At 40.1% G+C, this 21,708-nt stretch overlaps 2 protein-coding genes across 4 annotated transcripts in view; both read right to left on the bottom strand.

The window, feature by feature from the left end:
• The window catches only part of LOC139232442 (ras-specific guanine nucleotide-releasing factor RalGPS1-like), a 1,066,646-nt gene that overhangs the window by 1,018,625 nt on the left and 26,313 nt on the right, over positions 1 to 21,708 (bottom strand). The gene's annotated exons all lie outside the window — the stretch shown is intronic.
• The window catches only part of zbtb34 (zinc finger and BTB domain containing 34), a 33,422-nt gene continuing 26,322 nt past the window's right edge, over positions 14,609 to 21,708 (bottom strand). For all 3 annotated transcript variants that reach the window (XM_070862628.1, XM_070862627.1, XM_070862629.1), the window contains exon 2: positions 14,609 to 21,292. In XM_070862628.1, the coding sequence (XP_070718729.1) occupies positions 19,738 to 21,267 (1,530 nt within the window). In that variant the 5' untranslated portion in view covers positions 21,268 to 21,292 and the 3' untranslated portion in view covers positions 14,609 to 19,737. The remainder of the gene's footprint in view (positions 21,293 to 21,708) is intronic.

The raw sequence follows: 21,708 nt of genomic DNA on the forward strand, positions 1-21,708 counted from the left end.
TGCCCCGACCTCAGTACTCCTGCAATACCTGCCCCCGCTAGTAAAGCCAAATATTCTCATCCTCTTCCCCCATCTTTAAAAAAGCAGTTGATGTGTTGGTACTAAATGCGCTGTTTATGTATGCTAGACAATTTGAGCTGTTTCAGAATTTAAACTAGTCTCTAAAGAATAACAGAGTATACGGAGCTGTTGAACACAAAGCCACACAATTGAGCATTGGAAAATGGGACATTTTCAGTGAGATTGAGTGAATAGAGCAACTCTGGAACATGTAATTTATGGAATATGTTCCATTCTATCTCATGGATGGCAGTAAGCTGCTTTAACCATGGTGTACCAGAATATCTGAGCTATTCTACTGTCTATGGTAAATGATAATACTTCCGTCCACAGAATGACAAATGTCGACTGAGCTTCAGGTGAAACTAACTCTTTTTCAGAAATGCTTTAAGCATGTGTTCAGTCCATGTTTTGTTTCTGATTTGTTGATCAGAGAGATGATGTCGTGAGACAGTATTTTGGTGCACAAAGTGATAAGATATTGATTGTACCCACTCCTTTGGCCAGTTAAACAACGCTGACATACACCTGTTGGGCAGTCATTCACTGCCACCTACATCATCAAATGATGTGTGGTATGGAGGCGATCTAAAAAAGCACTGAAAATAGTCCAAATGAAGAGAAGGTGCAAAGTTTCAGCTTAAATCTCAAATAATCTTACGTGCCGTACAGTGGCATGGAATGTCAGAGAACAATGGGATGCATAATGCCTGAGATGTTACAACAGCTGGAAACCATTTCGCTCATCATCAACATAAGTGTGTCCCAAACTCAAACTGGCTGCTCCTCTGAGATTGGCCTTCAATGTGTCGAGCTCACAGCCCTTTATCTCCAGAAGCTAAAACCAAATCATGAAATAACCACTGCATGGGACAAGTACGTCACATGACACCAATACATGTTATGGTACCCAATAACACAAATTCCAAATCACAGTTAGGTCGAGTGGTGATTAGGTGCTTTCCCAAGGAAAGGCAGAGAGAATTCTTTTTAATTTATTCGTTCACAGGATATGGGCATCGCTGGCAAGGCCGGCATTTATTGCTCATCCCTAATTGCCCCTGAGAAGGTGGTGGTGAGCCACCGCCTTGAACCGCTGCAGTCCGTGTGGTGAAGGTGCTCCCACAGTGCTGACCTTGTAGCAGTTTGGTACAACTGCGCAGCTTGTTAGACCATTTCAGAGGGCAGTTTAGAGTCAACCACATTGGTTTGGGTCTGGGGTCACATATAGGTCAGACCGGGTAAGGACGGCAGATTTTCTTCGCTGAAGGACATCAGTGAACCAAATGGGTTTTTTAATGCCAATCCGGTAGTTTCATGGTCACCGTTACTGATACTAACTTTTTAATTCCAGATCCATTTAATTAACTGAATTTAAATTCCCCCAGCTGCCGTGGTGAGATTTGAACTCACATCTCCGGCTCATTAGTCCAGGCTTCTGGATTACTCGTCCAGTAACATAACCACAATACGACCATACCCTGCGTCATTCTGGATCATTTATGCCCATCTTCACATTGCTGGTTATAGAGCAGTAAAATAGAGATGGAAATATCCACAAATTGAGGTTATACTCAATTGTTTCCTACAGTGACTACTGACTGAAATGCACTTTGGGACGTCTGGTAGTCATGATAGGCGGTATAGAAATGCAAGTCTTTCTTTAAAAAGAAATATTTTTCTGAAACAGATTTTCATTAGGTATCTGTACATTCTAGATAGTTTCTACCACCTAGAAGGACAAGGGCAGCAGGCGCATGGGAGCACGATCGCCTGCAAGTTCCCCTCTCCAAGGCACACACCATCCAGACTTGGAAAAATATTGCCGTTTCTTTGTCGCTGGGTCAAAATCCTGGAACTCCCTCCCCAACAACACTGTGGGAGTACCTTCACCACACGGACTGCAGCGGTTCAAGAAGGCGGCTCACCACCAACTTCTCAAGGGCAATTAGGGATGGGCAATAAATGCCAGCCTTGCCAGCGACGCTCACATCCCGGAATGAATAAAAATATATAAATATATTCTGAAGCAAGGGTAATTCAAGGGTAAAGTCGCATTCATTCATCATTTTGACAAAGGTTATCCTCACATGGACTGATGGCAGTTTAGATTTAACATAAATCTTACCTCCCCAATGACCCAGTGAATAAAGCACCAGCCAGTGTAACACTAACCCATATAGGCCAGAGGGTTTGAAGTTAGATTCTTGGCCTGCATCAATGTAGCTGATCTCAGCTGTGGCAGCAATTTGTCTTAGTGGCCCTGTGACAGGGAGAGAAAAATAATCAGCCAGGACTTCTGCTCCCGATGTTATCTGGTGAATCTTGTTGGAAGTGTGCATATTTGACTTCATCATACTTACAGAATATTTTTCCCTCTTGCTTAGAATTGTGAAACATCACCCGAGGGCAAGTAAAGCAACAGTGAAGATGGACAAGTAAGTGCTAATTGTTTCCAACACAAGTGCAGTGATGCTATACATCTACAAGTGGATTTCAATCATAAAATCATAGGATTATGCCACAGATGTCCAGCAACGCTGAAACTCAAGCGGTTTAATAACGCCTTCCAGATCGAAGGCTACTGATTGAATCTCGTCACATAGCTATGAAAGAAATACATCAAGACAATCAACATGCTTGTGTGCTCCAAGGAGGCTGGATGCTGACATTGACGAGAATGAAAAGTGAAAGGTCAAAATATGCTAAATTGTACTATTTTTAGGGATCATTTTCCAAATGCAGAATGGATATCTGTGAGTAATTATAATACTGTAGTCTCATTGAGTTTAGATAACATCACAAATAATGAGAATAAAGCTTAAGTGGTTTAAGACCATCATTGGACCCAAGTTACAGATAAATGGCACTTTGCTTTGCTTGGCATCTTACATTCCCATTGTATTTTACACAAATGACAATTTAATTGTGCACATTTATTGCACATTAAGTTACAGTTGATTAGTGTGTTTACTATGCAAGGCTCAGCTGGCAAAGACCGTGCTCAGCAGAGGCAAGCAAAGCAGAACACGCAGCAGGTTTGACTCCTGGCTTGTGTTCAGTTAGCTGAACTTGGCTGGGAAGCAATTGGAATGCTAGTTTGCCTTGGTACCCTTGGGCTAGGAAAGGGAAAATTAGCCAGGGTTCTCATTTCAGATTGCTATTCGATGACTGGGTGAGGGAAGGTCCATGTCTGGAGGAAAGGTTTACATCGCTGCAACGCTCCCGGTTGTTGAAAAATTCAATTGGAGTTCAGGACTGGAACATCGGGTCCTTCAGTGAAACATCTGTGAACTCATGTGGAAGCAAGTCATCCTCGTTCGAGGGACTGCCTATGATGATGATGATGTTGAATAATCCACCATCTAGGCTTACATATGAAGAATGGCTCCTTCTGTGAGGTTCATGGGAGTGACTGAGGTACTTGAGGGTGACTGTACCTCAACAAGAATAGATGCCTTCAGAAAAAGGAAGAAAAGCAAGAAAATTGGCAAAAATAAGTACATTTATTTTGAAAATGGGAAAAGGCTTACTATATCTTTAAATCTATCTTTTACAGAAGGAGTTGTTATCGCCTAGCACCAAGTAATCAACAATCCAGAAGTGTATTAATATTTAATCCTCGCAGTGATAACCTTACCCAATAGATCACAAAAGCAGTCCTGATAATACACCATCTCTCCCTTCCGTCAAATGAAATGACAAACAACACATTGATTACGAATGTTATGGAATTAAAACTTATTACGCTTGGACTAAATTCACTGGTGAAAAATCTGGAGTGTGTTGGGAAAGTACAATAGGAATAAGGAATACACGATAAACTCACAGGTAATGACAGCGAAATGGCACAAATATTAAATAATTACTTTGCCTCGGTATTTAACAGGGAAACTAACATGGTGTACATAACAGTAGAAGAGATCAAAAAAGATATAAAGACATATAAAACAGAAAGGGGGGTGGAGATAAACTTAGAGAGGATAAGAAATAGGAACAGGAGTAGGCCATACGGCCCCTCGAGCCTGCTCCGCCATTCAGTAAGATCATGGCTGATCTGATCATGGACTCAGCTCTACTTCCTTGCACACTCCCCATAACCCTTTACTTCCTTATCGCTCAAAAATCTGTCCATCTCCACCTTAAATATATTCAATGACACAGTCTCCACAGCTCTCTGGGGCAGAGAATTCCCTCGATTTACAACCCTGAGAGAAGAAATTTCTTCACATCTCAGTTTTAAATGGGCGACCCCTTATTCTAAGACTACGTCCCCTAGTTTTAGTTTCCCCTATGAATGGAAATATCCTCTTTGCATCCACCTTATCGAGCCCCCTCATTAATCTTAAGTTTCAATAAGATCACCTCTCATTCTTCTGAACTCCAATGTGTATAGGCCCAACCTACTCAACCTATCTTCATAAATCAACCATTTCATCTCCGGAATCAACCTAGTGAACCTTCTCTGAACAGCCTCCAATGCAAGTATAAAACCCCTGGTCCAGATGAATTGCATCTGCGTATATTAAAAGGCGTTGGGGAAGACATAGCAGAGGTACTATTACATGTATATAAAAATTAATTAGAAAAGGGAATAGTGCCATAGGGCTGGTGGACAGCTAATGTGATTCCTATATTTTAAAAAGGAGATAGAGCAAGTCCAGGGAACTATAGACCAATTCGAATCCTTACACAAAGATGTAATAGAAAGACTAGAAACTGAAAATATAATAAGAATAGTCAGCACGGGGTTTAAGAGGGAAGTTCATGCTTGACCAACGTTATAGAATTCATTGAAGAAGTAACAGAAAGGGTAGATAAGGGTAATGTAGTGGGCGCAGTATAGTTGGACTTTCAAAAGATCTTCGATAAAGCACTGTATAGTAGACTCATGACTAAGATAAGAGCATATAGAGTCAGGGGACAAGCCACAGAATGGATAGCAAACTGACTATAAAACAAAAGAGAGAGTAGGGGGTTAAAGATAGTTACTCAGACCAGCAAAAGGTGGGAAATGGTATTTCACAAGGATCGGTGCTGGGATCATTGTTCAGTATTTACATGACGGATTTGGACTCTGGAATCGGAAGCATAATTTTAAAATTTGCGGACGACACTAAATGGGTGGGGTGGGAGGGGCGAGGGGCGGTGTGGTTAAAACAGAGGACTGTGACACAGTGCAGGGAAATATTTTTAAAAACTTACAGAATAGGTGTGTAATTGGCAAGTGAACTTCGATATAGACAAGTGTGAGGTGGTACATTTTGGTCGGAAGAACACGAGGGACATACTCCTTGGAAAATAAGTGTGTAAATGGGGTAGAGGAGCAGGGGGGGATCTGGGGGTACAGATAAACAAATCCCTAAAAGTAGCAACACAGGTTAATAAGGCCATTTTAAAAAAAAGCAAAAGCACTGGGGTTCATTTCTAGAGGGATAGAATTGAAAAACAGAGAAGTTATGTTAAACTTGTTTCGAACCTTGGTTAGAGCACACATGGAGCACTGTGAACAGTTCTGGTCTCCATATTATAAAAAGGATAAAGAGGCACTGGAGAGGCTTAAACCGGACAGGAAAAATTGATCAAACTGGAGCTCTTTTCTCCAGAAAAGAGAAGACTGAAGGGTGACCTAATAGAGGTCTTTATGACTATGAAAGGGTTTGATAAGAGTTTATGTAGAGATGATGTTTTCATTTGCGGGTGAGACCAGAACTACGGGGCATAAATATGATAGCCATTAATAAATCCAATAGGGAATTCAGGAGAAACTTCTTTACCCACAGAGTGGTTAGAATGTGGAACTCGCTGCCACAAAGTGTAGGTGTAGCGACTAGCATAGATCCATTTAAGGGGAAGGTAGATAAACACGAAGGGAAAAGGAATAGAAGGATATGTTGATGGGGTTAGATGGAGAATGGTGGGAGGAGGCCCATGTGGAGCATGAACACTGGTATAGGCCCGTTAGGCCGAATGACTGGTTTCTGTGCTGTAAATACGACGCTTGTCACAGGGCAGGAATCACATTGATCTACCTCTGTTTAAGGATATTGAAGCTGAGAGAAAGCAGAGCAATCAACAGTTGCCAATAATTTTATACAGATATTGGGCTGGACAGTCTTTACCCTCTCCTGCTTGAGATAGTATGGACATGACTGCCTGACTTGAAAGAGAAACAAGTAACATTAGAAAGAACCATAAGGTTAAATGAGATGTGCCTGCGATTCCCCAAATGGTGGTTTCTGATCTCAGCTAAGGGGTCATGATGAGATGCTAAGCAGAAAACATGTACTTAACTACTGAAAAGGGAGAGGGTGGAATGGAGCTGAGAGGCTGACTTTAGCAAAGGGAAGAAGCAAACGAATCAAACAACATAATCTTGTGCATCTCCCAGTGGTCAGTTATACAACAGCAGACACATTACTTGCTCACCCTCTCAGTTTGGAAACGTGGCAAGTATAGAGAGAGACCTTGAATACAAGAAAGCTGAAAAGGACTTGTTTTTAGCAAAACAGATAAGTAAATCTTCAGAACAAATTTAGATCAAGAGGTCTCCCTGCTGTACTAAAATAACAGTGCCCCTTCTTCGGTTAGGTACCCCTTCCCATAAAGGTATGGCGCCGTGAAAATATATACTATTATTGATATTCTATTTAGTGGATATTATGAATCAATCTATTTATTTCAACATTGCTCTGCCCACTCCGAAGTTCCTTGTTACATCCAAACTATTCTTTCCATCTTTATTTCGGGTGGAGCATTCCAGCTCACAGTAACTGCAGAGACTTAGTCGTTGCTACTTCTCAGTTAACCCTCCATGAAGTAAGCTGTGGGTGCCCGAGGATATCATCCACCAGATGCATTAGCTATTGTATTCATATGTCTGGTATTGCAAATGCTTAAATATGTAATGCAAGGATTCACTTCGACAGAAACCACTCTGGTCATTGTAGTTGTGGGCGTGATGCACGTGAACGACCCCACTCTTTGTAACTGAGCATAGGTTTCCACAATAGTACACTGAAACATTTTAACTAGGTCTTCCACAAGCAATCTGTCCAAGGCTGGTGAAACTAGTCCTCTCGCAGTGGCACAAGTGCAAATGTTAGTCAAGTCCGAGATTTAAACTTGGGTCCCCTAATCTAGCATTACAGGCAAAGGCCAAGTCAACTGAAACCGAGTTAAAATGTTTCAGTGTACTATTGTGGAAACCCATGCTCAGTTACAAAGAGTGGAGTCGTTCATGTGCATCACACGCCCACAACTACAATGACCAGAGTGGGTTTTATAGAAGTGAACCCTTGCATCACATATTTAAGCATTTGCAATACTGTACATATGAACGTAATAGCTTTCTAATACATTTGGTTTTACATGTAGCAGATTGTTAGCTATTTTCTCAAATGCTGCAAATATTTGCTAATTAACTATTAACATTAAAAAAGGAAAAACTATAAATACGAGAAATTTAAAATGAACACAGAAAATTCTGGGAAGATGCAACAAACCTGCCAATATTGGTGGAGAAAAGACAGGCTATAGCATTTCAGGAATGTACCCTTCATCAATCTGATTGAAGGTACACACATCCAAAACATCACAGTGGAAGACACAAAAGCCATGCCAAAAATTGCTGGTCATAGGAATGTGGGAAGGAAGGTCCTTGAGATGATCACTATCACTAGGGAGCTAGTGCTGGACAGACTAATGGGATTGAAGGTAGACAAGTCCCCTGGTCCTGATGAAATGCATCCCAGGGTATTAAAAGAGATGGCGGAAGTTATAGCAGATGCATTTGTTATAATCTACCAAAATTCTCTGGACTCTGGGGAGGTACCAGCGGATTGGAGAGCAGCTAATGTAATGCCTCTGTTTAAAAAAAGGGGGCAGGCAAAAGGCAGGTAACTATAGGCCGGTTAGTTTAACATCTGTAGTGGGGAAAATGCTTGAAACTATTAAGGAAGAAATAGCGGGACATCTGGATAGGAATAGTGCAATCAAGCAGACGCAGCATGGATTCATGAAAGGGAAATCATGTTTAACTAACTTACTGGAATTCTTTGAGGATATAACGAGCATGGTGGATAGAGATGTACCGATGGATGTGGTGTATTTAGATTTCCAAAAGGCATTCGATAAGGTGCCACACAAAAGGTTACTGCAGAAGATAAAGGTACGCGGAGTCAGAGGAAATGTATTAGCATGGATAGAGAATTGGCTGGCGAACAGAAAGCAGAGAGTCGGGATAAATGGGTCCTTTTCCGGTTGGAAATCAGTGGTTAGTGGTGTGCCACAGGGATCAGTGCTGGGACCACAACTATTTACAATATACATAGATGACCTAGAGGAGGGGACAGAGTGTAGTGCAACAAAATTTGCAGATGACACTAAGATTAGTGGGAAAGCGAGTTGTGTAGAAGACTGAGACTACAAGGAGATTTGGATAGATTAAGCGAATGGGCTAAGGTTTGGCAGATGGAATACAATGTCGGAAAGTGTGAGGTCATCCACCTTGGGGAAAAAAAACAGTAAAAGGGAATATTATTTGAATGGGGAGAAATTACAACATGCTGTGGTGCAGAGGGACCTGGGGGTCCTTGTGCATGAATCCCAAAAGGTTAGTTTGCAGGTAATCAGGAAGGCAAATGGAATGTTGGCCTTCATTGCGAAAGGGATGGAGTACAAAAGCAGGGAGGTCCTGCTGCAACTGTATAAGGTATTGGTAAGGCCGCACCTGGAGTACTGCGTGCAATTTTGGTCACCTTACTTAAGGAAGGATATACTAGCTTTGGAAGGGGTACAGAGACGATTCACTAGGCTGATTCGAGAAATGAGGGGGTTACCTTATGATAGATTGAGTAGACTGGGTCTTTACTCCTTGGAGTTCAGAAGGATGAGGGGTGATCTTATAGAAACATTTAAAATCATGAAAGGGATAGACAAGATAGAGGCAGAGAGGTTGTTTCCATTGGTGGGGGAGACTAGAACTAGGGGGCACAGCCTCAAAATACGGAGGAGCCAATTTAAAACCGAGTTGAGAAAGAATTTCTTCTCCCAGAGGGTTGTGAATCTGTGGAATTGTCTGCCCAAGGAAGCAGTTGAGGCTAGCTCATTGAATGTTTTCAAGTCAAAGATAGATAGATTTTTAAGCAATAAGGGAATTAAGGGTTATGGGGAGAGGGCGGGTAAGTGGAGCTGAGTCCACAACCAGATCAGCCATGATCTTATTGAATGGCGGAGCAGGCTCGAGGGGCTAGATGGCCTACTCCTGTTCCTAATTCCTATGTTCCTATGAGCTATCTTTCATTCACAGATACATACTGTGTATTACCAGCATTTTGTTTATACTTTTGGTCATTAACCATATTTGTTTAAATGCATGCTTTGTGCAGATTAGTTCAGCGGTATATTTTTAAAAATATCATTTTTTTTAATTCTGGCTCTTTGGGACACAGGTTAAAAATAAGGGAAGTCAGTGGAACTTTTTCTCTGAGCAATGCAGTTGTGGAATATGTTATCAGTAAGGCATTTGAAGTAGTTAGTATAAATAGATTCAAGAGATAATTGAATAGGTTACTGGAGGGGAAAGGGATTCACGCATCTGTAGAGAGCGTTAATAGGTGAGGTTGCTCTATGTGAGCCTAAGGCCCTTTTCCTATTTAAAAAATGATTACATTAGAATTTTGTAAAATAAATATGGTTATTTGTTCATTTTTAATCTCTATCAATTTTCCATATTGGGCACTCATGGGGAAGACCAAGCTGCATAGAATTGTGCATAATAGGCTAACCATGTGAAATTCAAGAAAACTTAATATCTAAGCAGTTTCTGGCTTCAAAATTGCTCACTATTGCTGCACGTCCTGTAGAATTACATTTTCTGAGCACTTATTCAGAGAACGCAATCAAAAATACCACCATAAAATGAAATTGGGAAGTGTTGGTTATCAATCTCAGCTGGGATAGTGGTAGGGATGTTACAATTGGCATCAGTGTCCCCCCCCTTGAGTTACAACACAATCCATAACGTTTACTATGTTAGTCAATTTTTATATTTCCATTCATTACAATGTGAATTTTTAAACTCTGTGTTGAATTAGTTTTACATCAATGTTTTGAATTCCAAGTTGTTGCATTTCCATTTCTACAATCAGTCAATTTTTTCCACTAATTATCTATCTTCCTCTCCTAAAGCCATTGCCTCCTCTCTGGGAAACAGTCCCACTAGTGCCACATGTTCTCTGGTACCTTGCCCAACTGGCATTATTCATGTGTGAGCCTCGACAGTGAATGTTAGCAGGATATTTGACTGTTAGGGACATCAGATTGCTGCCTTATCCAGTCCTCCTGCATCCAAAAATACAGTTCCATGCAAGAGTCAATGGACAGAATGCAGGAGCAAGAACTCTTGAGAGGGAGTACTGAGGGAGTACTCCCTCTCAAGTGGACGTAAAATATCCCATGGCACTATTTCGAAGAGAAGGACCAACATTTATCCTTCAATCAACATCACAACAGACGATCTGGTTATCACATTGCTGTTTGTGGGAGCTTACTGTGCACAAATTGGCTGCCGCGTTTCCAACATTACAACAGTGACTACACTTCAAAAAGTACTTCAATGGCTGTAAAGCATTTTGGGACATCCTGAGGTTGTGAAAGGCGCTAAATAAATGTAAGTCTTTCTTTAATTCTAACACCCATACTGCTGCCCTTGCTGAGATTTGCTAACTCACCCTCACCACTCAATAAAATGATTGGAGCGCTAATTCAAGTCTTAAAAACCAAGCTCCTTGGCATTGCATTCAATATCAGGTGCAGTATAATCGCAAGTCATGATTGGCGCAGGCTTTTTCAGTTCTTAAAGGGGAGGTTCATTGATGCTGCAGAACCTCATTCTCAGCATTGCTGGCTGTGCAGCTGCCTCAGCAAGCAGCAGGACAAGAAGGAGCCGGAGGACTGAAGCAGCTGTACTGATGCAGATCCACGCCCCAGGAAGGGAGTTGCGACCTTCTTACTAGCTCACTGAAGCATTTGGTGAGCCATTATCCAGTTAGCTATTGCAATCCTAAACACTACCCAAGAACCTTATCCATTAACTTTAACAGGCATGCCCCTTCTCCCATTCCCCTCTCTCTCTCAATGCCATTTTGAATTTCTTCTATTACCTGCTTTAACTTTTGCCAGATCTCTGAAGCTTCCCTTTAACAAAGTCAAGAGGAGGATGCCAAAATTCCTCAACAAGATCAGGATGCAACAGAAAACACAAATCATCTCAGGTGGGGATGGAGATTCTTTCATGGATCCAATTGTGCAGAATACACATTATGGAACTTAAAGGAGTAATAACCAATTTGTTTGCAACACAGTCCTCATGGACTGCTGACATAATGAAAGATTGGATCCTCTGTTACTTGTACATGTGTTGTGTGTCAACACTATTCCAAAAGGATTTAATTGTAATACATGATTACTAAATAGGTCGTTTAGCATCCTTCTCTGTGCATCTTTCCAACAAGTGGAAGTTTTGACTGCATCTGCTTACATGCACTATATTATGCTTTTATAAATCCATTGGTTGTGTTTCCCCAACACAAGAAATTGAGGTCCATATGTTCTCCTCGTCCTCTAAACAGGTGGGTTCATTCTAAGGTCACAAACACTCCTAGGCCTAAGTTGATTTGTGTCTAATTATTCTCCTGTGAGGAACCTTGGGATGTTTTACCACGTTAAATGCAAGTTGTTGGTTATTTTATGCCAGATCAGTTCTAGACATGTTTTTGAGAGATAGTGGTTTCAGCATTTAACCCCTCAATAAAGCATTTGACTTGGAGCAGTCCTAATAAATTGATTTCATTAAATTAAATCTGTTTTACGCCAGTTAACTGAATACCATTAACTGACTCAATATCAAGTCTATTTGACCTGAATTTTTCAAATGATTTAGTCACAGCTGCTCCTTCAATTATTCACCAATAATCAATTATATAGCATCTTTCATATGGAAAAATGTCCCAAAGCACTACACAGAGGTGTAATCCGATTAAAATGGACACCGATCCAAAGAACAAGATATTAGGAGAGATGACCAAAAGCTTGACCAAAGAGATGGTTTTTAAGGACAGAGAAGGGGTTTAAGGAAGACAATTCCAATCGGGGGGGGGCCTAGACAGCTGAAGGCTCAACCACCAACAATGAGGCAAAGGGAGAGGGGGGTTGCACAAGAGGGCAGAGTTGGAGAAATTGAGTTGTGGGAGGGGGTTTTAGGGCAGAAGGTGGTTACAGGGATAGGGAGTAAGGCCATAAAGGGACTGAAACATGAGGGTGAGATTTTTAAATTAGAGATGTTGGTGAACCAGGAGCCAATGCAGATTAGCAAGGAGAGCAGGACTTGGTGGAGGTCAAGCTATGGACAGTAGAGTTTTGGTTCCGCTTAAGTTTACAGTGTAGAAGATGGGAGGTGGACCAGGAGAGCATTGGAATAGTAAAGTCTGAAGGTGAAAAACACATGGTTTCAGCAGTAGATGGAGTGAGGCAAGGGCAGGGGTAGGTGATGTGAAGAGGTGGAACCCCAAATGACTACAGCTGTCTAATATGCAGGATGGTCACTGGCTTTATTTAAAAATCCCAACCTGAAATTTTGACCTATTCTCACCATCACAAAGACCTAACCCTAACCCGTTCGGGGTTGCCCTTTCCTTTATTCCTGTGGAAATATTGAATACAAAGCTCGGCACACCCCAACATTATTAGGTCAATCCTACCCTTCCAACAAGTATCTCTTACAACAATGCTATTATTTTTTCTAATAAGTCCGTGGATCAGTCATAAAACTGGTTTTGGTTTCTGTCATGTGTATCATTTCAGTGTTGTTGGGCCTCGTCATAAACCCTTTGAATGTAGTTAGATGTGTAACTTTCAAGAGGGGGAAAAGTGCTTTGATATGATCCACATTATTATAGATACTTGCAATTTTACATCATCCTGTTTTTCTTCTAGATCAGCTCAGAAAATTCATACAAGCCCTTACAGAGTTAGTTAATTTCTATAAATCTCAGGAAATCTGAACAAGCCCATACAAATCAACACAGGTATAGCTTTCTTGCCGTGCAGCAGCTCCAGACTCAAATATCTTAAATACTAGAAAGGAAGAAATAAAGGTGACAAACTCTTGGGTTCATTGCTGTGAACTACTGTATAGCACAGCTAAAAATGCTCTTTTGAGGCTGAGAATAGCACCAGCTTCAACTATGCAGTTCAGATATAGCCTGAAGAATGCAAGGGGGAAAAAGATCTCCATAGAACTGCAATGAACCAGTTTTTAAGATACTGTATCATTTTTCAGAAGGTTCTGGGTTTAAGTCCCACTCCAGGGATTTGAGCACAGAAATTTAGGCCGACACTCCAGTGCAGTGCTGAGGGAATGCTGCACTGTTGGAGGTGCCGTCTTTCAGATGTTAAAGAGATCCCGTCTTCTCTCAGATGAACGTAAAAGATCCCATGACACTATTTTGAAGAAGAGCAGGGGAATTATCCCCAGTGTCCTAGTCAAAATGTATCCCTCAATGAATATCAAAACAGATTATCTGGCCCTTATCACATTGCTGTTTGTGGGAGCTTGCTGTGTGTAAATTGGCTGCAGCATTTCCCACATTACAATCATGACTACATTTCAAAAAGTACTTCATTGGCTGTAAAGCACTTTGGGACATCCGGTGGTCGTCAAAGGCGCTATATAAATGCAAGTCTTTCTTTTATATCCAAACATAAGCCTGTTCATATCAATATTTTCCTTTTGTACAAAGTGCAAATCAGTTAGTTATTGTATTAATATATCAATGCCAGAGATCTATTTTTCCTCCCATGAATATAGAACGATACTTTTGGTACAATGTTAATAGATCAATGGCCGATTAGAAGAAGCTCACTTGTTAATCAGATCACAAGTTTTCCTGAGTTGACTTTTACTGAAATTTGCTTTGAATTTTGCCACTCTCGACTTGAGAGCGCACCCTGCAGAAGTGAGGCACTCCATCAAGGGCAAAATACTATTTGATCAGATTACATACCTTCTTGGTCACTAAAATAGCATGAATTGCAACCACATCCTGCCTTCCCAACATGCTGCAAGAAAGGAAACAGTAGACCAGAGCCAGTCTACAGGTGTCTATATAAGTGTCACATTACATCTTCCTGTAATTGAAAAAAATGAGTCGTCCATTTTCTCACTTTGCCTTTTGTCTTCCTCCATCTATCAGCTGCACCACCTCACAGATACATGCATATTGCTGCCACCTGTGTGACATCACAACAGCAGTGGCTCCTGATGTTCTTTTTCCAAGATATATCTTTACTAAATAGGTAACTTGTCTAAAAAACTAGCAGTGATAGATAGAGCCGGCTTAGTAGTGAGCTCTTACAGGCCTTGATGTATTTTGGAAAATAAATTAGTTTGAAAGCCCTTAAACTGAGTGTGGGTATACAACGTTCAATTTATCATACTATAATCTAAATGGAGACCAAACAGTTCAGGTTCTATAACAGCAAAAGATTTATTTACAAAAACAGAAACTTTCCATTTATTACTCTTCAAACAATACAAAAGCTGTTTACAAGCAACAAAATGGAAGTACAGAAATAAAGGATTAACATCAAAACAATAATTAAGCAGCACTGAAATATTAATTGATCACAGTCAGACACAGCTAATAGGATAAGAGAAAAACATATACTTTTGAATAAATATTGATTGCATTCATGCTAGAAAATACATCCATAATGGCTAGTTATCAACCGTCAGAGCATCAGCTTTGCTTCATTTACTTCACTCACTCACGGACTATGGCCTGCGAAAGAAAATCTCCAGAGTTTTAGTAAGTGAACTGCAAGTCAATGTCCCCTCTAGATGGTGACAATCTAGCAGCCATTTTGTGGTTCTTTATCATATTGACAGAGCCCAGAAAATGAATAGCTCTGCCTGTGTAAATTGAAACCTGCTCTGATGATGTCAAATCATTTCCCTTATATATAGTCATTTTACTCTTCCTCAAAAAGCTTTGTTGTAACTTCTGCATTTGCTGCACGGAAGAAAAAACCCAAAAGCTTCGAGAGACATACTGCTTGAGAAAACAGTGGAATACATTTTTGGTTGCTTATGACGCAATGGTCCTAAACAGATTATACACAGTAAATATCAAAAGTAAAAAAAAAATGCACTATATGGTTTGAAAATAGCTTATTTAAAACTGTATGTGTCTATTGTGAATGAGTGTATATTGCACTAAAATCCAGTCTGAGTAGGGGTGTTTCAGAAACAGTGTTAGGTATGTGACGTCCAAGTTAGACTTTGTTGAAAGATTGTTTTATATTATATACACAAACATCTTTTAAATGCTTACCGGCAGCTAATTTCATTATCTTCCTCACCACCAATCTATATTTGCATGCTGGACTATTCTATCCATTCAGCACCTGCGTCTCCGATCTCAGATCCTGAAATTTACCAAAGTTGTGCAGGGAAGTATGAAACACTCGCCCACTTTTCTCCAATTTCACTGACAGCATTGCACCCCAATTTATTCAGGACAAAACTGGCGAACACTGAACATTTCAAGTGTTGTCTTATTGTTTCCTTTGAGCGAGGAAGAGAAGGAAATGGCAGGGAATTCATCATCAATTTGCAATTATATTGTTTCAAATGCCTGTCGCGTATCCGCCGTGGTCAGCAAGCATTTCTGACTGAGTTCAGGAAGTCAAAGTGCAATAAGGTGCCCATTTGGCATTGTAGCTCAGAGTTTGAGAAATTCAAAATGGCAGATCAGGCTAGGCTCATGATATTGCAGCCATTCACAAAATATACTAGCCAGAAAGCAAAATTCAATGGGTAGGATTTGTGCTTTATCTTGGTTATCATAGTTGCTTTTGTTTCAGAAATGGTCATAACTGCTAACTTCTTCGGAAAAAGAATTCCAAGGGATAATCAAAGAGATAAAATGACATCATCAGCTTAGCTCTTGATTTACCCAAACAGTGTTAAATCAGGCTGTTCTATTAAATTATAATGGATTAGCTGGGTTTTAGAACAAATAGATTAAAACTCTATAGGTTTCATTAAAGATTACATGCATTCCAGAAAACATCAACTTCAATCATTCCATCAATACTTTGGAGTTGACTCGAATTCCAGATTGATTATATTACAGGGTTCATATAAAGAATTTATATAAACAAAAAATTTGAAACAGTACTCATCCAAATATTATTTATATATAAAATTGTTAATGCTGATTCAATAAATAATTCTAACCTGATCTAACAGCACCATTTAAGGGAAAATCCCCTAAAAAAGGTAGGTGAGGCCATACACAACTATGTCCCTTTTGGAGTTTGTATCCTCTCCAAACTCGAATAACCTGAAAATCTGCATGTTAAGTGTGCACTGATCCAGGATTGGTGGTAATCATAATGACCACAGTGGAGTACATACATTTCCAATATACAACTGCCATTTGAATACCAAAAAGGGACTGGACTATAAACAGGCAACAATGAAGCTGTTTTAAGTTTAGTAGTACTGCTAGTTTTTTTTTTAAACTAGAACATCACAGCATGTATATTATGGTCTTTGAGAGTGGATTCACCTGGCTTGTACAAAGAAAAGTAAAAAGGATTACATAGAATATTATACACCAACAATAACTTTCATATTTCAAGGCTGAGAAAATCCATGGACCTTCTGTTCATTCCTAACTCTGGTGCCTGCAATCATTTGCTCAGGATGGCTAAAAGCTGTAGCACCCGAATTCATCATCACTTCATTCGGTATTCTTGTGGATTAGGAAAGGATGCAAAGAGTGGATAATTAACGGAGAGCAATATAATGCAACGTTAGATGAACTTTTACCGGATCCCACAGGATTTTATGACACAATAAACCAAGTGTGGACAGACCCAGAAATCTAGAATGAATACAGGACCAATAGATTTTTCCAGCACTTACTGAGCATACGGCGCGACGTAATGCTCCAGCTCTTCTTCTTGAAATCTCACAATGAACACTAAAGCTGGCGGAAAGATCTTTCACGTTATAAGTAAAACTAGCTTTCTTTATAAAAACAAACTTTTGTAAAAGGAGACTGTTCCAATTAGTACCAACTCCTTTAAAAAAAAAGGTATAGTTAAGCAGTATTATTTTTCCTCTAAAAACATACATCAGAAACTTTTAGGTATCCATTTTATAGACAGCATTGGGAATATATGCAAGTATATCCTTACTCAAATAATCCTAGGTTACAGTTCATTAGTTTAGCATACTGTGTACAATAAATGTACCAAAACTTATTTATTTTTTTTGGGGGGGGGGGGGAAGGGGAAGAGGGGTTTGTAGGGCGAGGAGAGAAGGGTCATCTTTTTCTACGCAATATAGATGTACCACTCTGATTTTACGTGAACCACAATGGTTATAAAGTAGATGCGAGTCATGTATTTACTTATTTTAAATACTGGTTTGATTTTTTTTTGCCCCCAAACTTCTCAACTAAGTGATGTGGCACAGAATTTAACATAAGAACTTGGAAGTTTCCCTGCTGATGTCAGAACAACTGGCCGTCAACCTTCTGAAAAGTATCGCACGCCTGCCAGCATTCCGAACGTTTCAATCCACTGCACCGAGAGAAGCTCTCCAATGACCAAAGGTCAAAAACTTTTTAAATTAATCTTTGTACAATAGGTAATTTCTGCAGACACAATTATATATAAGTGCTAGACTGAGGCCACCTACTAGCACAAGATATAGTATGGCAATTTGAAGTATTAATTCCAGAATCAATTTAATTAACTTCAGATATTATAGTATGCTCCCATCAGCAAAACTACAGCAAGGTTGCCTTAGTTACATCTTTTGAAGAGACAGAACATGCAGGGTAGAGGGCCAGAGGCTTTGGTTAAAAGTGAAAGTTTTTACACAATTAAAAATTGCTTTAAAACAATATTTCCTACAACACACCACTTCTTCTGGTATTGTGAATTATAATTGTACATAAACAAAACAATGGTTAAAAAGTAAATGCTATTTAGTATTTAAATACTGATTTGATTTCTCCCCCACACCCCCCAACACATTTTTCAACTGACAAATGTGGTGCGGTATTTAATTTAGTATAAAAACCTGGAAGTGTGCCTATTGACAGAATAACTAGCTGACCTCACCAACTGTAATGAAATGTTGCCGAGTAAGGAAAATGTATAGGTCACAAAATTGGATTTCTTCAGTATAGATTCTCGTCTTTAAATTTGAAGATCAAGGAAGCATTCCTTCTTAGCCAAGTCATTTTAAGTGCAAAAGTTGCTAGCATAATAACCCTATCACTAATGGTAAATTACCATATTTTCAGGGGTTACTTTTTAATAGAAGACACCAAAGGAGAAGAGGCAATCCTGTACCTTTACCAGGCCGGTGATCTGGGTGAAAATAATTGTCCATTTGACCAACACCATTTCCCTGAAGATGCTGGAGTACACGACAAGGTCTGATTGGAGCTGGGAATATGCTAAAGGTACATTTCTAATTTTTAAAGATTACAATCGTTGGACATGGGTAAATTTGATTATAAAAGAAAATCAGTAAGTTTTTTTTTAAATATACATTTTTTTAATTGCATTACAGTCTAAAAAGATTGTATGTAGGTCTTTTGTACGAGTGGGTGAAAAGATCTTTTAAAATAGAAAAAGTATATTTAATAACTTCTCTGCTCTAATAAATATGGCTCTTAAGCATTCAAACTATTCCACACAGCAGTACGAGAGTAACACTGATCAAAAAGAAATTGGATAAGGGGTGTACAGTTTAATAGTGCAGGCTAATACATATCACGGTCTTGTTTGGCAACCACGCTATCACGCCAATACCACCCTCAGGCACAGGTAAAAGGCACAGGTAAATGTCTGCCGTGAAAAAAAAATAACTTTGGGATCATTTGGGGGGGAATTTTACACATGGACTTAACAGTAGAGGGTGCTCATAATGTGTGAAGACACACTCGAGGCTGGGATCGTCAGTTGCGTGTCAATTAACATTTTAACACGTTGCTGGTTAAAAATATCAAACTCATCACAAACAGCGTAATGGAAGTTTAAAATCTGATCTCTGCTAGGCTTCCAACACTGAAGAGTTCAATTCAAACCTCGTACCACTGCACCATTAGGGCGGGCAAAATAAAATGTCTTTAACCTTCATTTGATGAAACCAACCAGTGAAACACGGCCTGGAATAGCATTTCTCACTGCTGTGTGAAGTGCAAATGGATGTTTAGACATGCCAGAGTGATTTTCAGTTATTACGGTGGTGCACCATTATTGTACTGTCACATACACACATTTCTTCCCGTTACCGTGACTGATTATCCTGACCCCTCTCCTCTTGGACATGGCAATTTTTTTTGATAATTATATTATACACTGTACCTTTAATTAGGCAGCAAACACTAAATTTTCTGAAGTATTCAAAATGATCAATTTTCAGGAAAAATCGATACGAGGAAAAAAAAAAAGAGAACTTGATTGGGAAAAAAAAAGTTTCAGAACCAGAAACATTATATAAATGCTGTGCTACAAAAACAAATACTAATATTGTAGCATTATTTCTCGCTGTGTGCGCTTCTGGCTTCATTATGCCTAGGCTACTCATTCAGAAATATGAGACAACGGAAGAACTTCCTGCACTACAGTCTCCATGTTGGTGTCTTCTGAGGGAGAAGGCTCGGCGCCTTCTTTTTGTTCTATTTGTGTGTCTGTTCGGTCGGGTGACTCGACCCGACCTTTAATCTCGGACGCGCCAGGATGATTTTTCCTCAAATGTTGATTCAGAGTGCCTTGGAAAGGGAAACATTTACCGCAGATCTCACAGCGGTACGGTTTGTCATCTGTGTGCCCGCGAATGTGGTATTCGAGTTGGTCTTTCCGCGTATATTTTTTCCCACAAAAGCGGCAGACAAAAGGAGTTATTCCCATGTGGAGCCGCATGTGTCGGTCAAGGCTCCCTTTCTGGTTGAAGGATTTTCCACAGTAGATGCAGATTAGCCTCTGATTGTACGGAAACCAGTGTTCCCTTGCATCATGGTCACGGGGACTACTATCAAACCCTGGCCGGTTTGGCCCACTGTCACCATCCGAAGACTGACTAATCACATTTTGCCCTTCATTCTGTATCTGTATGTTCCGTTTCAGTCGGCCCCGACCTCTAAAATTACTAAGCATAGATCTAGAGGGACTTGAATTTGTGAAGCAGCCGTAGGGAGTTGATACGCTAGCTGACTGCGATGCTGGCTGAGATAGTGAGAAAGCTTGCTGTAATACTGGTCCGTACGAGCTGACGTTCACAGCCACCATTCTGTCCACATGATCCCCATCTACCATTTCTGTGTGATAACCATCATCGCCCACTGAGGAACTATCAGAGCAACTTGGCCGATCGGATTTTTCCATTTTAACTTTGACCTCTGTAATCTGGGCGCTGATTGGATTGGTCTCCCTCACGATTAATTCTGCTTGCTCCTGATCACCTTCAATTTGGATTTCGTGCTCTGAAATGCTACCACTGCTTCCTGGGTCAGAGTGCCTCTCCTCCATAGCCCGATTCGGAAAACTTCGGTTTGGTGTGGTCTCCATACGTGGTTCGTTAGCAATTGTTGTCTGCCGTACTTGGCCATAATACGGTGGAGAGATTTCCACTGGATTTAAAAAGCGGCTGTTGCTTTCTCGAACCCCATTGCGATTTCCCTGATTATCTTCAGTACTGACAACCACTGAGTCAATACTCACAATACTGAATTTCGAGTGAATGCTCTCCAAGATCTGAGTACATTTGTCAATTATGCACTGCATCTGTAGGAAGCTTGCAGCAGTAAGAAAACTAACAACATCTTTCAAGTGCAACGACAGTCTCCCAGTGTAACAAAATGAAAGTAACTGTTCAAATACATCTGGATTTTTAATAACTGATATTGATAAACCACTCATGGTGCTCAGTGCTGAATGATCACGGAAATAAGGGGAGCTGGCAGCGAGGACAGCCTTGTGGGCTCTGAATGGCTGACCCTGAATGTGAACTATAATGTCACATAACTTTCCTTGTAAGCGCAGCTCATTAAGTTGGCTCAGAACACAGTTGCTGTACTCAGGCACATCAAACTGAATATAACCACCGTTATCCATTTCTTCGATGATCAATATTGAAAACCTGTGAGGGTCACAAAATGAAACAAATAAAACTACTATAATCAATCCTTACAGAAAAGCATTTCATACAAAGCCATTTATCTTGCATAGTTATATACACACAGAGCATGTCATCTCCCTGTACTAAATAGTCAACAGCTCATCACAAGGTACATCAGTGATTATGTGGGATTCATGCAAACTAATCATTCAGCTCCATTAAGTACCACACTATATTCAATTTTGTATATCCTGCAAAAATGACAATTTACCTGGGGATGCAGAGTATTACAAGTCAGAATGCATGACGGGGTGCATCAAACAGTGAGAATGAAATGAAGCTTGAAAAAAACGACAAGATGTGTAGCAAACCACAGATCATGTAGAAAATTGTACAATATGTAAAAATAAAACCTAACGAATGCCAATGCAGAACCA

This window comes from Pristiophorus japonicus, chromosome 20, assembly GCF_044704955.1.
Source record: "Pristiophorus japonicus isolate sPriJap1 chromosome 20, sPriJap1.hap1, whole genome shotgun sequence".
NCBI lineage: Eukaryota > Metazoa > Chordata > Chondrichthyes > Pristiophoridae > Pristiophorus > Pristiophorus japonicus.